The sequence below is a fragment of the Oncorhynchus tshawytscha genome, linkage group LG16 (assembly GCF_018296145.1).
Source record: "Oncorhynchus tshawytscha isolate Ot180627B linkage group LG16, Otsh_v2.0, whole genome shotgun sequence".
NCBI classification, from domain to species: Eukaryota; Metazoa; Chordata; class Actinopteri; order Salmoniformes; family Salmonidae; genus Oncorhynchus; species Oncorhynchus tshawytscha.
This window is the reverse complement of record NC_056444.1, coordinates 77416716-77432531: the sequence shown is the minus strand read 5'-3', so window position 1 is coordinate 77432531 and position 15816 is coordinate 77416716. Positions and strand designations below refer to the sequence as shown.

General features: G+C 44.4%; 1 protein-coding gene across 1 annotated transcript in view; it reads left to right on the top strand.

The window, feature by feature from the left end:
- LOC112216376 (sodium channel protein type 8 subunit alpha-like) overlaps positions 1-15816 on the top strand; it is a 99481-nt gene that overhangs the window by 67534 nt on the left and 16131 nt on the right. Inside the window, exons 19-22 of the mRNA XM_042299691.1 lie at positions 1110-1230; positions 2067-2221; positions 3642-3815; positions 12888-13010. Of these exons, the coding sequence (XP_042155625.1) occupies positions 1110-1230; positions 2067-2221; positions 3642-3815; positions 12888-13010 (573 nt within the window). The remainder of the gene's footprint in view (positions 1-1109; positions 1231-2066; positions 2222-3641; positions 3816-12887; positions 13011-15816) is intronic.

Sequence of the window (15816 nt, the reverse complement as noted above, 5' to 3'; positions counted from 1 at the left end):
CAGCTTGGAAAATTCCAGAAAATGATGTCATGGCTTTAGAAGCTTCTGGTGGGCTAATTGACATAATTTGAGTCAATTGGAGGTGTACCTGTGGATGTATTTCAAGGCCTACCTTCAAACTCAGCGCCTCTTTGCTTGACATCATGGGAAAATCTAAAGAAATCCGCCAAGACCTCTCTCCCTCTCTCTCTCTGTCTGTATATGTGTGTCTCTCTGTCTCTCCATCTCTCCCTCTCTCTCTGTGTCTGTCTGTATATGTGTGTCTCTGTCTCTCTCTGAGTCTGTCTGAATCTGTGTGTCTCTGTCTCTCCCTCTCTCCCTCTCTCTCTGTGTCTGTCTGTATATGTGTGTCTCTCTGTCTCTCCCTCTCTCCTGTGTCTGTCTCTCTCCTGTGTCTGTCTGTATATGTGTGTCTCTCTGTCTCTCTCTCTCTGTGTCTGTCTGAATCTGTGTGTCTCTGTCTCTCTCTGAGTCTGTCTGAATCTGTGTGTCTCTGTCTGTCTCTGAGTCTGTCTGAATCTGTGTGTCTCTGTCTCTCTCTCTCTCTCTCTCTGTGTCTGTCTGTATATGTGTGTCTCTCTGTCTCTCCCTCTCTCTCTGTGTCTGTCTGTATGTGTGTGTCTCTGTCTCTCCATCTCTCCCTCTCTCTGTGTCTGTCTGTATATGTGTGTCTCTCTGTCTCTCCCTCTCTCTGTGTCTGTCTGTATATGTGTGTCTCTGTCTCTCCATCTCTCCCTCTCTCTCTGTGTCTGTCTCTGTCTCTCTGTCTCTCTCTCTCTGTGTCTGTCTGAATCTGTGTGTCTCTGTCTCTCTCTGAGTCTGTCTGAATCTGTGTGTCTCTGTCTCTCTCTGAGTCTGTCTGAATCTGTGTGTCTCTGTCTCTCCCTCTCTCCCTCTCTCTCTGTGTCTGTCTGTATATGTGTGTCTCTCTGTCTCTCCCTCTCTCTCTGTGTCTGTCTGTATATGTGTGTCTCTGTCTCTCCATCTCTCCCTCTCTCTCTGTGTCTGTCTGTATATGTGTGTCTCTCTGTCTCTCCCTCTCTCTCTGTGTCTGTCTGAATCTGTGTGTCTCTGTCTCTCTCTGCATCTGTCTGTATCTGTGTGTGTAGCTGGATGACACCAGCTCATCAGAGGGCAGCACCATAGACATCAAGCCTGATGTGGAGGTGGAGGCGGTGGTGGTGGAGGCTGAAGAAGTGTACTTAGACCCAGAAAACTGTTGGACACCTGGTAGGACTGCACCCTGTCCCTCCCTGCCTCTCCCTTCCCTGCCCCGCCCTGAACCACCGCAGCCTGACGCTCCCGTCCTCTACTGCCCTCCCCCACCTTCCCTTCCCTGCCCTGCCCTGAACCACCACGGCCTCACGCTCCCGTCCTCTACTGCCCTCCCCCACCTTCCCTGCCCTGCCCTGAACCACCACGGCCTCACGCACCCGTCCTCTACTGCCCTCCCCCACCTTCCCTGCCCTGCCCTGAACCACCACGGTCTGACGCACCCGTCCTCTACTGCCCTCCCCCACCTTCCCTGCCCTGCCCTGAACCACCACGGCCTCACGCTCCCGTCCTCTACTGCCCCTCCCCCACCTTCCCTGCGCTGCCCTGAACCACCACGGCCTGACGCTGCCGTCCTCTACTGCCCTCCCCCACCTTCCCTGCCCTGCCCTGAACCACCACGGTCTGACGCACCCGTCCTCTACTGCCCTCCCCCACCTTCCCTGCCCTGCCCTGAACCACCACGGTCTGACGCACCCGTCCTCTACTGCCCTCCCCCACCTTCCCTGCCCTGCCCTGAACCACCACGGTCTGACGCACCCGTCCTCTACTGCCCTCCCCACCTTCCCTGCCCTGCCCTGAACCACCACGGCCTGACGCTGCCGTCCTCTACTGCCCTCCCCACCTTCCCTGCCCTGCCCTGAACCACCACGGTCTGACGCACCCGTCCTCTACTGCCCTCCCCCACCTTTCCTTGCATGCCAGTTGCCCAATTTGTAATCCCTACAAGGTATTTAAATCACAAGCAAATGACTGAGGTATCGTGTTATGTGTGCCTGTCCCCTTCTATACAGAGTGTATTATCAAGTATCCTTGCTGCGATGTGCCCATCACTCACGGGTGGGGAAAATATTGGTGGTTCCTGAGAAAGACATGCTATCTTATTGTGGAGCATAACTGGTTCGAAACCGTCATTATCTTTATGATCCTACTCAGTAGTGGGGCCCTGGTAAGTCACAGTGTTTAATGTTAACACACACACGCACGCACGCACGCACGCACGCACGCACACACACACACACACACACACACACACACACACACACACACACACACACACACACACACACACACACACACACACAGCTACGACCAGTGTGTGAGTGGAGAAAGTTGTCTTTTTAAGGGCTGTCTCTCTCTACCTAGAACAAGACATGGAGTGGTACAGTCACCAGGCCCAGTCTCTGAAGAGGGCGGGGGAGGGGCCAGGCAGGAGCATCACAGCCAGTCACTGTACTAAGGAGGGTTGGGGGAGGGGCCAGGCAGGAGCATCACAGCCAGTCACTGTACTAAGGAGGGTTGGGGGAGGGGCAAGGCAGGAGCATCACAGCCAGTCACTGTATTAAAGAGGGATGGGAGGGGCCATATAGGAGCATCACAGCCTGTCACTGTACTAAAGAGGGTTGGGGGAGGGGCCATATAGGAGCATCACAGCCTGTCACTGTACTAAAGAGGGTTGGGGGAGGGGCCATATAGGAGCATCACAGCCTGTCACTGTACTAAAGAGGGTTGGGGGAGGGGCCAGATAGGAGCATCACAGCCAAACACTGTACTAAGGAGGGTTGGGGGAGGGGCCAGGCAGGAGCATCACAGCTAGTCACTGTACTAAAGAGGGTTGGGGGACGGGCCAGGAGCATCATAGCCAGTCACTGGACTAAAGAGGGGGAGGGGCCAGCCTGGCAGGAGCATCACAGCTGACAGTCACTGTACTAAGGAGGGTAAGGAGGGTGGGGGAGAGGCCAGGCAGGAGCATCATAGCCAGTCACTGGACTAAAGAGGTTTGGGGGAGGGGCAAGGCAGGAGCATCACAGCCTGTCACTGTACTAAGGAGGGGGGGGAGGGGCCAGGCAGGAGCATCAAAGGCAGTCTATTGCCTTTTTGGTCAAAAGTAGTGCACTTCATACGGAATATGGTGCCATTTGAGACACTTGAGCTTGACTCTCTCTGTGATTAATCAACTGTACCATTCACCAGAGAGGGGATCTAATAGACTGTACCATTTACCTGATAAGATAGGGGAATCTATTTCTGTTGTCCTCAGACTTGAAGTCAAATGAGCAGGGAGGGAATAGTGCAATCAATGCTCCATGCTTTTAATGAACAATGTTCGTTTTCAGTAATGATTTAGCAACAGTACCGTTGTTGTATACATTTCCAATACTTTTAATGTAAATTGTCTGTTGACTTTATTGTGTTTCTTACCCTCAACGTTTGTTGATGTATTCATTGTTGTACTTACATGGCTGAGGCAACTCTAGGCTATGTATTTTAGATTTGTCAAATAAAATCAATCAATCAAACAATTATTCACTGAGCATGTTATTCCACCCCCAGCTAGAGCTAACCATGTGTGTGCTTCCCCACGCCAGGCTTTTGAGGATGTGTACATCCAGCAGAGGAAGACTATCAGGACCATCTTGGAATACGCCGACAGTGTGTTCACCTACATCTTCATCCTGGAGATGCTGCTCAAGTGGGTCGCTTACGGATTCCACAAGTACTTCACCAACGCCTGGTGCTGGCTTGACTTCTTCATCGTCGATGTAAGTAGCGTTTCCTGACTCTTTACGGTAGATTTGGTAGCCATTTTTGGAAGCCAGGATAGGAAGCTAGGACCATACAAATAGAATTCCTAGAATGGGTATTTTTCCTTATTCAAGTCAATTATATTTATATGGCCCTTCAACCACACCCTGTTGAAGCAACATATTGTACTGTGTACAGTCTGTATAAAGCACATAAACACTGCCTGTCATGTAGAGATAAGGTGATTAAAAACACACATGTTGATGGAAAACAGGCCCTGTATAGTCCATATAACACACTATAGGGCCTAAGGTGGGCTTTCAGTCACACAGTGTCACGTTATTGTTTCTAGAGGTATTCTGTACAGTGATCCCTAACATAGGCTACAGACTGACAGAGTGTGGTAGGGTTGGGAGGAGAGGATAGATAGAATAGGATATGAACAGTATTATGCAATGTTATTATGCATGTTATGCAATGGGTGAGAGGACATATGATATCCACATTAACAGAAAGTGTAGGATACATCAATCCTACAATATCCATATCTCAAGAGAACATTGAAATGTATACTAGAACCATATTGTAGTCCATCCATTTGTAGAGGACCTATGTCTCTCACCCCTTGTATCTCCATGAAGCAATGTCTCTCTCTCACTTTCTCTCTCTCTCTTTTGCTCTCTCCCTCTCTCTCTCTCTCTCTCTCTCTCTCTCTTTCTCTCTCTTTTGCTCTCTCCCTCTCTCTCTCTCTCTTTCTCTCTCTCTCTCTCTCTCTCTCTCTCTCTCTCTCTCTCTCTCTCTCTCTCTCTCTCTCTCTCTCTCTCTCTCTCTCTCTCTCTCTCTCTCTCTCTCTCTCTCTCTCTCTCTCTCTCTCTCTCTCTCTCTCTCTCTTTCTCTCTCTCTCTCTCTCTCTCTCTCTCTCTCTCTCTCTCTCTCTCTCTCTTTCTCTCTCTCTCTCTCCTCTCTCTCTCTCTCTCTCTCTCTCTCTCTCTCTCTCTCTCTCTCTCTCTCTCTTTCTCTCTCTCTCTCTCTCTCTCTCTCTCTCTCTCTCTCTTCTCTCTCTCTCTCTCTCTCTCTCTCTCTCTTTCTCTCTCTCTTTCTCTCTCTCTCTCTCTCTCTCTCTCTCTCTCTCTCTCTTTCTTTCTCTCTCTCTCTCTCTCTTTCTCTCTCTCTTCTCTCTCTCTCTCTCTCTCTCTCTCTCTCTCTCTCTCTTTCTCTCTCTCTCTCTCTCTCTCTCTCTCTCTCTCTCTCTCTCTCTCTCTCTCTCTCTGTGTTTACTTGGTTTCTTGTCAATCTGTGTTTACTTGGTTTCTTGTCAATCTGAGATGCTTGAATATGAACAGCAATTTTCTGTTTGTGAGTTTGGATATTATGTGCCTTCATTTGCAACAAAGTCAGGAATTGTGCACTCTGTTACCCATCATGTGCAAATAGAAAACAATTATATTGTTTTACGACATAACAACAATTCAAATTGGATTACATTGAGATTGGAATGTGAATGCTGACAGCAAGGCAGCAGCACAAATTAGAATCGGCCAATCAATAACCAAGATTATCGATCGACATATTCAAGCCATGCTCGGCAACAAAGGGGTATGTGCTTCTATTGTCTCCGGCCTGTCTCCAACCTGTCTCCAACCTGTCTCCAACATGTCTTCGACCTGTCTCTGACCTGTCTCTAACCTGTCTCCGACCTGTCTCCGGCCTCTCTCCGACCTGTCTCCGGCCTGTCTCCGACCTGTCTCCAACCTGTCTCTAACCTGTCTACAGTCTAATCTACTGTTCGTCTACAGTTCTGGATGTCTTTTAAATCTCAGTGTTATTGGTCGTTCTCTGTCCCTTTTGTGACAGAGTGGAGTGGAACAGTGGAGTTTCTTTAATTCCATTCTTTAATTCTAAACCGATTAATACATTCTAAATGAATTCAGGACCATTGAAATGATAAATGATGGGAATGATAATTCATTGGGGTTGGTTGCTTTGACAGTAATTTAAAAAAATAATTTAAAAAAACTGGTTGAGAAATTCCTTCAGCCTTCTAAGTTGACACGTCAGCAGGGGCATGGAGTAATGTAATGTTGCATAGATATGATCCAATCCCCTGACTGCACTGTATCTGTGATGGATGGAATACCTCCTACTTCGATGGTCAGATATGGCTTTGGTTATTACTGACCTTGTCATTGGAAAGATTAAGAACGTGACTATCTATTCAAGTCATTGACACCATGATGGGGGAACCAGGAAGTAAAGAAGTATGTGTATGTTCTAGTGATTGTTGAGCCCATAGAGGCACTACGATCCTACATGTAATTCTATGATTCTATATGTACTTCTATGATTCTATATGTAATTCTATGATTCTATATGTAATTCTATGATTCTATATGTAATTCTATGATTCTATATGTAATTGGTTACATATAGGTTACATATAGTTGACCCATCCATTTCTCAATCACTGAAATCAAACACTGTTGCCCCCTTTTTACAGTTATAGCCCAGGCACACCGCAAAGACCAACTGCCAAAAGCAGAGGGTGGCCGCGATGTGTTAGCGATCACCTGCTGGGTGTCGATGAACGTTGGCCATACAATATGTAGACTCGAAATGAACAGAAAATGGCGGCCACCTGCAGCTTTAAAGAGCTTGTCATCATGTTGTGTTTTGGTCTTTACAGTCCCAGTATGTTTGACTGTTCAATAGGCTGTATTGATTGATCAGACATAGTCAGAATTAGTATGTTATGTTACACCCATCTCTCTTTAAAACATTAACTTCCTTTTTATGCATCTATAATGACATTGTTACCCTACAGAATAATCAACTTTAATACATTACAATCTTTTTTTCTCTAAATGAAATGTAAAACTTGTTCCAGTTATTATGCTTTATCATGTACAGTAGTACCTTTAGTGTTGATTCTGGTAGAACAAATTCTACCTCAGTCTAATCTAAGTCCTATATGTACTGTTTACTGTATATTTAAAGTATCCCACATAGTTAGTGTCCCCTCTACGGGTTGATAGACAATGTACCCCATGCCCTAGAGCCATTGATGCTAGTCGTGCCGCACAGGGGCCTACATTTCCCAAGATGCACTCGGGATGGTCGTACGGTATGGGAACCGACAATTCCCTCCCAAGCTGTCAATGTGTGACAACAAAGTGTGACATACTCCCCACTCCCCATCCGTCTTAAAGTCTTACGCCTCCTCTTACTCCAGAAATGTTGTGAGTGACCTTTGACCTTGTGCTGAGATGATGATGTAATGATGGTGGCCTGGCAGCCAGTGGTAAGTTTGGTCCTCCAGAGTGGCAGACAAGCAGTCAGTCCCTCTTATAATGCTGCTGTGCCTCACTGAGTCTGGGTCGTCCGTGGTAGTCTGTCTATCTGTGGCCTGTCTGTCTGTCTGTCTGTCTGTCTGTCTGTCTGTCTGTCTGTCTGTCTGTCTGTCTGTCTGTCTGTCTGTCTGTCTGTCTGTCTGTCTGTCTGTCTGTCTGTCTGTCTGTCTGTCTGTCTGTCTGTCTGTCTGTCTGTCTGTCTGTCTGTCTGTCTGTCTGCTTTAGACCAGCATGCATTACTCGGAATGTGTGTGTGTGCGTGTGTGTGTGTGCTTGCGTGCGTGCGTGCGTGTGTGTGTGTGTGTGTGTGTGTGTGTGTGTGTGTGTGTGTGTGTGCTTGCGTGCGTGCTTGCGTGCGTGTGTGTGTGTGTGTGTGTGCGTGTGTGTGTGTGTGTGTGTGTGTTTGTCCGTTCCACGTACCTCTTGTATTTTGATATCTTTCTGTTGAATTATCTTTTCATTGGCCTCTCTTCTTGATTTTTATTGTAGAAATGTGGATAGCAAATGTGATACAGGAGAACTACTATGAGAAGACAGAATAACTTACTGTACCCATGCTTTCTATTTGGTCCAAAAGTTGAAGAATAGATTTTTATCAAATCATGTGCTTTACAATGTTGAGAGAACATTTAGTTACAGTATACCACTCTCTTAATAATGGAGATATGAATACAATGCAGGACAGAAAACTTGATTAGGCAACCATAGTGATGTAAGGTCAAATCTAAATCAAAACTAATCTTTCTAGTAAAACTACAGATGTAGGGTTTTAATTTGAGCCTGTTTGCTATAGCAGGAAAATAATCATGCAACAACAGGAAATCAGAATTATTATGCAAATTATAATTGATGGATATTTTTTTAGGGGTTGATTCATTTTTCAAAGGGGAAATAAAGTCTGAAATTTCATACTGGAAATTATAAACTTCAGTAACCTTTTTAAACCTCAAATACACTTCAAGTGTGACATTTCCTGCATCAACAGGGTGATCAAATTAAGATCCTACATCTTTAGTAGCCAGTCAAGTGTCGGCAGGGAGTCGTTATGTAAGAGTGGAATGCGTGTGGATCCATCCATCCATACTTTTAGTTTACAGACATTTAGATATTTTCTTTATTGTTGTTTTTGTTCTGTTTGATTTTAGTTTCCGTTGTCTTTCTGTTTTTCTTTCTGTTTCTGTTCCACTGTTCCTCATTGGATCACAGCCCAGAGGTGTGATTGGCCTTGCCTTGCTCGACGCTGATTCGCTGAGGGCTGCCACACCCACACAACAGGCCAAACCCTTGACCTATAAGGGGGTGGGGCACTCCAAGGGGTCAGGCTGAGGCTGAAGGTGACAAATACCCCAAATACTGTGACAGTAAAATAAAGGCTAAATCTTTATTTTATTTGACATCTGCTTTAAATTGACTTCATTGTTTTTATATACCAACTGGCTGATTAATAAATTCCATCAATCAATTCATCATCGCTCTGATGAAACAACCTGCCGGGAACAGACAGTTATTATTAAGCTAAACTGATTATTAACAAATGGGACATCTTCAACTAAAAGAACTGAGCTAGCTAGAATCTGAAAGAATCCTCGGTGTAATATGCAGTTCATACAGAGACCTGGAGGGTCAGGAGCCCTTGACCGGCATAATAACCCAGAGATGACTCATTAGTCATGAGTCCAGTCATCACTTCCATGCTGATAGCTTCACCTCTGTCCTTACCTATGACCAAATCGTTTGGAATGACTAGTTTTCCATTGCAAAAAGTATATACGTGCACTATCATAGACTGTAGTACCGCTAATGGCCTTCAATCAAAATAAAGATTTAGCCTTTGTTAGAATCCCTCCTCTATCTGTGACTATGGTCTGGTCTTCTTTTGATGTTGTGTTCTTTGAGTGAGTTTGACCAGTATGGTCTTGTTGGCTGGTTGGAGGTGCTTTCACGTGTTTTTACTGTGTTATACTGTCTTCCCTTTGGATCTGGTGCTCTCACTCTCCCAGTCTCACCACCTGAACAATGGCAGGGAGAGAGATAGGGACAACCTTTTAGTGTTCCCAGGTCGAAGAACTATTAGATGGACTTCATCTGTAATGTTGAGTCAATGAGATACTGCAGTGCCATTTAGTGACATCAGGGTTGGGGTCAATTCTATTTCAATTGAGGAAGTAAACTGAAATTATTAATGAGGAAAATTGGCATTTGAATTTCAGTTTACTTCCTGAATTAAGTGAAAACCCATTGCCACATCTAGCCTTGCTCTCCTCTCGTCACTGTAGGCCCTGCTTGACAGACTCATGGTTCTTCACCCCCAATTGTGTCTGAGACTACTGTATAGGCCCCTATCTCTCTCTCTCTCTCTCTCTCTCTCTCTCTCTCTCTCTCTCTCTCTCTCTCTGTCTCCCTCTATCTTCCTCTGTCTGTCTCTCTCTCTCTCTCTCTCTCTCTCTCTCTCTCTCTCTCTCTCTCTCTCTCTCTCTCTCTGTGTGTCTCTCTGTCTCCCTCTATCTTCCTCTGTCTCTCTGTCTCTCTCTCTCTCTCTCTCTCTCTGTGTCTCTCTGTCTCCCTCTGTCTCCCTCTGTCTTCCTCTCTCTCTCTCTCTCTCTCTCTCTGTCTCCCTCTATCTTCCTCTGTCTCTCTCTCTCTCTCTCTCTCTCTCTCTCTCTCTCTCTGTGTGTGTCTCTCTGTCTCCCTCTATCTTCCTCTGTCTCTCTGTCTCTCTCTCTCTCTCTCTCTCTCTCTCTCTGTGTCTCTCTGTCTCCCTCTGTCTCCCTCTGTCTTCCTCTCTCTCTCTCTTTCTCTCCCTGTCTCTCTCGCTCTCTCTGGTTGTGTGTTTTAGCTTACATCAGCTAGAAGGGCCTGTATTGTAGCTTTGCATCCCAAATGGACCCTATACGGTGCCATTTGGGATGCTGGCAAGTAGTGTACAGTGCCTTCGGAAACTATTCAGACCCCTTGACTTTTCTCACATTTTGTTACGTTACGGCCTTATTCTAAAATTGATTAAATTGTTTCCCCCCTTATCAATCTACACACAATAGCTCATACGACACTTCAAATTTCACACACCTGTATTTGTGGAGGTTCTCCCATTCTTCTCTGCCGATCCCCTCAAGCTGTCAGGTTGGATGGGGAGCGTCGCTGCACAGATAGTCTCTCCAGAAATATTAGATCGGGTTCAAGTCTGGGCTTTGGCTGGGCCTCTCAAGGACATTCAGAGACACTTCTGCGTTGTCTTGGCTGTGTGCTTAGGGTCATTATCCTGTTGGTGTCACGTCGGCTCCTGCTCTTCCCTCCCCTGGCGCTTGAGGGCGCCAGGCCGCCCTGCATCACGCAGTCCTGCCTTCCCTCGTCACGCGCATCAACGATATTGGACTCATTCATCACCTGTTTATTTCCTCCCCTATATTTGTCAGTTCCCCAGCTCTGTTCCCTGCTGCTGCATTAATTGTTTTTTTGTCTGTATTACTCGTTTGCTGACGCTGTATTACTCGTTCCATGTCCGTTCTATATTAAACGTTTGACTCCCCGTACCTGCTTCGTGTCTCCAGCGTAATTCCATGTGACAGTTGGAAGGTGAACCTTCACCCCAGTCTGAGGTCCTGAGTGCTATGGAGCAGGCTTTCATCAAGGATCTCTCTGTACTTTGCCCTGTTCATCTTTCCCTTGATCCTGACTAGTCTCCCAGTCCCTGCCACTGAAAAACATCCCCACAGCATGATGCTGCCACCACCATGCTTCACCGTGTTTCCTACAGATGTGACGCTTGGCATTCAGGCCAAGAGTTCAATCTTGGTTTCATCCGACCAGCCTTTTGGCCTTTTGGCATTGCTGTGACATGCACTGTCAACTGTGGGACCTTATATAGATAGTCAAATGGCCAAATCGACCCTAGTGGCCTCATGGGTGAAATGTTGTTCATAGTTTTCAGATTTTCATAATTACTAAACTTTTTTTGTTTTTTTTACAGAAAATCTGGTGTTTCAATGTCAAACAGTTTTGTTATAATTCAGTCTTCTGTGATGTATATAAAGTGTACTATTGGAACGCAAACTGAAAATGTAATACATTTCAACACTATATCTGACATGGTACAGGTGTTTTCAAATTTTTAAGCCCATAGCCATGTGTGTGAGGTGTATACTTTTGTTTCAATGTAGATTTGTTTAAGACTACCAAGAAACACTCTGTGTGACGCTGATTTAGCCCACTGCAATAAAAGGTTAAAGAACATTTTAAATCCTTGCTGCTTGGTTGATTGAAGTCGCCAATACTTTCCCACTCTGCAATAGCCCCCTTACCACATGCCCCTAGCCCCTTAAACTGATGCTTAAACTCAGTTGCAGGGTTCCTATTCCATTTCCATGGATAAAACAGGGACTATCCGAGAGCTATGGTCATGTGAGTTATTTAGCAGAAGCTCTTATCCAGAGTGACTTACAGGAGCAATTCAGGTTAAGTGCCTTGCTCAAAGGCACATCGACAGATGTTTCACCTCGTCAGCTCAGGGATTGAAACCTTTTGAGTTACTGGCCCAACGCTCTTAGCCGCTAGGTTACCCTCCGCCCGCTATGTAGACGGTGATGCCTAGTTGGCAGCAGCTGCTGTACTGTGCGTGAGAGTGGGGAGCAAGACGGAGCATTAAACAGTATTACTTACCCCTGTCAAGTCCTCTCAGTTCTTCACAAGTGCATAGGGCATAGTTTAGGGGTTGATTTGGGATCGGGCCATTGTGTGTGAGAGTGGGGGAGAAGCACCGTTTCTTTAGGGCTGTGTGCTGTTAACTGTTCCTGTGTGTATTTCTACTGTACTCAGTGTCTCTCCAGTGGTCCTTCCAGTACCATCCAGTGCCAAATAACTACTGAGTCCGATCTCCCTCTAACCCCCCCTTTCTCAACCCTTTACTACTGTCAGTGTGTGGTTAGCTGTATATGACTGTATGTGACTCTCCTATTTTATTCTAATGCTGTGTGATAATGATAAGATGATTTTTGTCAAAACAAAATGACCTACATGTACATATTTACCTGTATTCTTTCTCTTGCGTTCCATTAGTTTGTCTGTCTTAGATTATATTGGAAATTATGCCTCAGCCAAGAGTGACAGACATGGAGAGACAATGTTAGAGGGGCCAGGGTAAGGTTCTACAAGTCTGTTGGGTATTTAATATGAACTTTTACAGGTTGTAACCTCTCTCCTTCCCTCCTCCTCCTGCTCCTCCTCCTCCTCCTGCTCCCTGGTCCCCTTCGCCAGTCTGTCTGTATTTGTATTGAATCAGTCGTGTGCTGTGGCAACACTTTTCTGCCTATTTCCCCCTTTGTCTTATGCCTCTCTCTCTCTCTCTCTCTCTCTCTCTCTCTCTCCTCTCTTTTTCTCTTGCTCTCTCTCAACCACAAGTTTCTTTGCAGGTACAAAGGAGTTTGTCACATTTCTCCCATCTGCCCTAAAATAACAGAAACAAACCCCTCCTCCCACAGTCTACCCTTTACTGCTACTAAAACACTACGCACATAAAACCTATACTAAACATTGACCTTCTCTCTCAATGTGTATACATATATAAATGCAATATTATACATGTATATACATGCATATAGATTTATGTGTGTATGTCAAGCAACTCTCTCCACCCAATGCCAGTCCTATTGCTTCAAGGGCTCTCGTCTGAGTCTCTTCTACCTTTAGAGAAATTTCTCACTACTTCTAACAGTTTGGAACCTCTTTTGCTTCTCTGTTTGTGTGTAGGTGTCTATAATCAGTCTGGTAGCTAATGCACTGGGCTACTCGGATCTAGGTCCTATTAAATCACTAAGGACACTAAGGGCCTTGAGACCCCTCAGAGCCTTGTCGCGTTTTGAAGGGATGAGGGTAAGATCCAAAGCTAAGCAGCTGATCCTTACGCATGCCCATTCAACAGTATTAAAGCATGCTAGAAAGTGAAATATTATTCAAAAAGTAACCAAACAATTTTTTTTATGACAAAAACATTCCAATATTAATTTATTGGGGGATTTTTTTTAAATATAAACTTTAGGAAACTAGCCAAGACAAGAAGTCACCTTTCCATGCACACAAATCTTTTACCATACTTCACATACTATTTATGTATACACGTCGTGATGCAGCTGGGAGTGTGAAGTAATGTTGCATATTAATGCTACAAAGTAATACAGTAATACCATTAGAAACTATTTCCCTGGTTTTGATTCAATCTTTAAAAAATACATCTAAATACTAATTGATATTTTCTGAATTTCCACTATCTACAGGAATAAAAATAAAATAGAGAGTGGAACTAGAGGAATATGTCACAAAGCAGCCTCATCACATAAAAACAAAGCTGCCTCATCACATAAAAACAAAGCTGCCTCATCACATAAAAACAAAGCTGCCTCATCACATAAAAACAAAGCTGCCTCATCACATAAAAACAAAGCTGCATCATCACATAAAAACAAAGTTCCTCATCACATAAAAACAAAGCTGCCTCATCACATAAAAACAAAGCTGCCTCATCACATAAAAACAAAGCTGCCTCATCACATAAAAACAAAGTTCCTCATCACATAAAAACAAAGTTCCTCATCACATAAAAACAAAGCTGCCTCATCACATAAAAACAAAGCTGCCTCATCACATAAAAACAAAGTTCCTCATCACATAAAAACAAAGTTCCTCATCACATAAAAACAAAGCTGCCTCATCACATAAAAACAAAGCTGCCTCATCACATAAAAACAAAGCTGCCTCATCACATAAAAACAAAGCTGCCTCATCACAAAAAAACAAAGTTCCTCATCACATAAAAACAAAGTTCCTCATCACATAAAACAAAGCTGCCTCATCACACAAAAACAAAGCAGCCTCATCACATAAAAACAAAGCTGCCTCATCACATAAAAAAATCACATAAAAACAAAGTTCCTCATCACATAAAGACAAAGTTCCTCATCACATAAAAACAAAGCTGTCTCATCACATAAAAACAAAGCTGCCTCATCACATAAAAACAAAGTTCCTCATCACATAAAAACAAAGTTCCTCATCACATAAAAACAAAGCTGCCTCATCACATAAAGACAAAGTTCCTCATCACATAAAAACAAAGCTGTCTCATCACATAAAAACAAAGCTGCCTCATCACATAAAAACAAAGTTCCTCATCACATAAAAACAAAGCTGCCTATTCACATAAAAACAAAGCTGCCTCATCACATAAAAACAAAGCTGCCTCATCACATAAAACAAAGCTGCCTCATCACATAAAAACAAAGCTGCCTCATCACATAAAAACAAAGCTGCCTCATCACATAAAAACAAAGTTCCAAAGTTCATCACATAAAAACAAAGTTCCTCATCACATAAAAACAAAGCTGCCTCATCACATAAAAACAAAGCTGCCTCATCACATAAAAACAAAGTTCCTCATCACATAAAAACAAAGTTCCTCATCACATAAAAACAAAGCTGCCTCATCACATAAAAACAAAGCTGCCTCATCACATAAAAACACATTTTCATTTTTTTTGGGGGGGGGGGTGTTAATGATTGGTTCGAGAGATAAGGTGAAATTATTATTAGTTAAAGCTCCATGTAAACCAAGCCAAACTACATACCATTTCATAAAGCATTTAAATAAACAATTCACTGTTCATTTGGCCTGATTCTCAATCTCTGCTGCTTTGATTCTCAATTCCCCTACCACTACCTGCACCCCACCTGGTTGTTGTCATCCTCCTCTATCTCTTTATCACATGTAGTCCTTTTCCATCTCCCCATCCTTAGACTGGTTTGAACTTACTACCCTCTCCACCTCAGTTTAGTCCTCCACCACCAACCTCCACCCCACCCTGCCTCTCCTCCTACCCTTCCTCTGCTCACTCCATCCTGACCCAGTAGATCTGCTGGGCCTGCAGCAGGTCTGTCTGTCTGCTCCTCTTTGTGTCCTGCTTGTCTGGGGCTGAGAAAGGAACCACACATACACTCCACACTCACATTGTTGTGGGTGTGGAATATTTGCTAAGCTTCTGCCTGTGTCTTTGTGATCATCACTTTGTGTTAAATGACTGAGATCTTTAAGGGCTGAATCGCAGAGATCGGTTAAGTCATGTCAGTTAGTTCAATGTAGACCAGACACCTGAAACTGCCAGCCCGCGGGCCAGATACGTCTTAAGTAAATGCGGACCAGATTCAGTATCTTAGCTTGTTTGTCTTCTTCTTAACCCTAAGTCAGAAGCTTAGGAAATATGCTGATAAGCTTCCATCTCACAAGGCATTACTGTCGCCATGTCATAACACGACACGTTGCATTGCAACCATACTGCAGGTTTTATGGAACTTCCTACTTCCTGCTTCCTATTGCCTTCCACTCCTGCTAGGTCGAAAATATACAGGTTAAGACAACTTCATCACAGATTTGGGACAATAGTTGCAAAGAGTTATGGGATATTTGAATCCCATTGTCTTAACCTTTGTCATCTTCAATCTAGCTTTTATTTCCTACTTCCTGCTTCCTGTTGCCTTCCATTCCCACAAGAAGTGAATCTGGGAGGCAACATTGTTTAGCACACTGGAGCGCTCTCTTATATTGTATCTTAAATCTTATATTTTCTTTTAATAGAGGAGTGAGTTGGGTTGGGTGGGCAGCAGGGCCGATATTATATTAACCTATTAG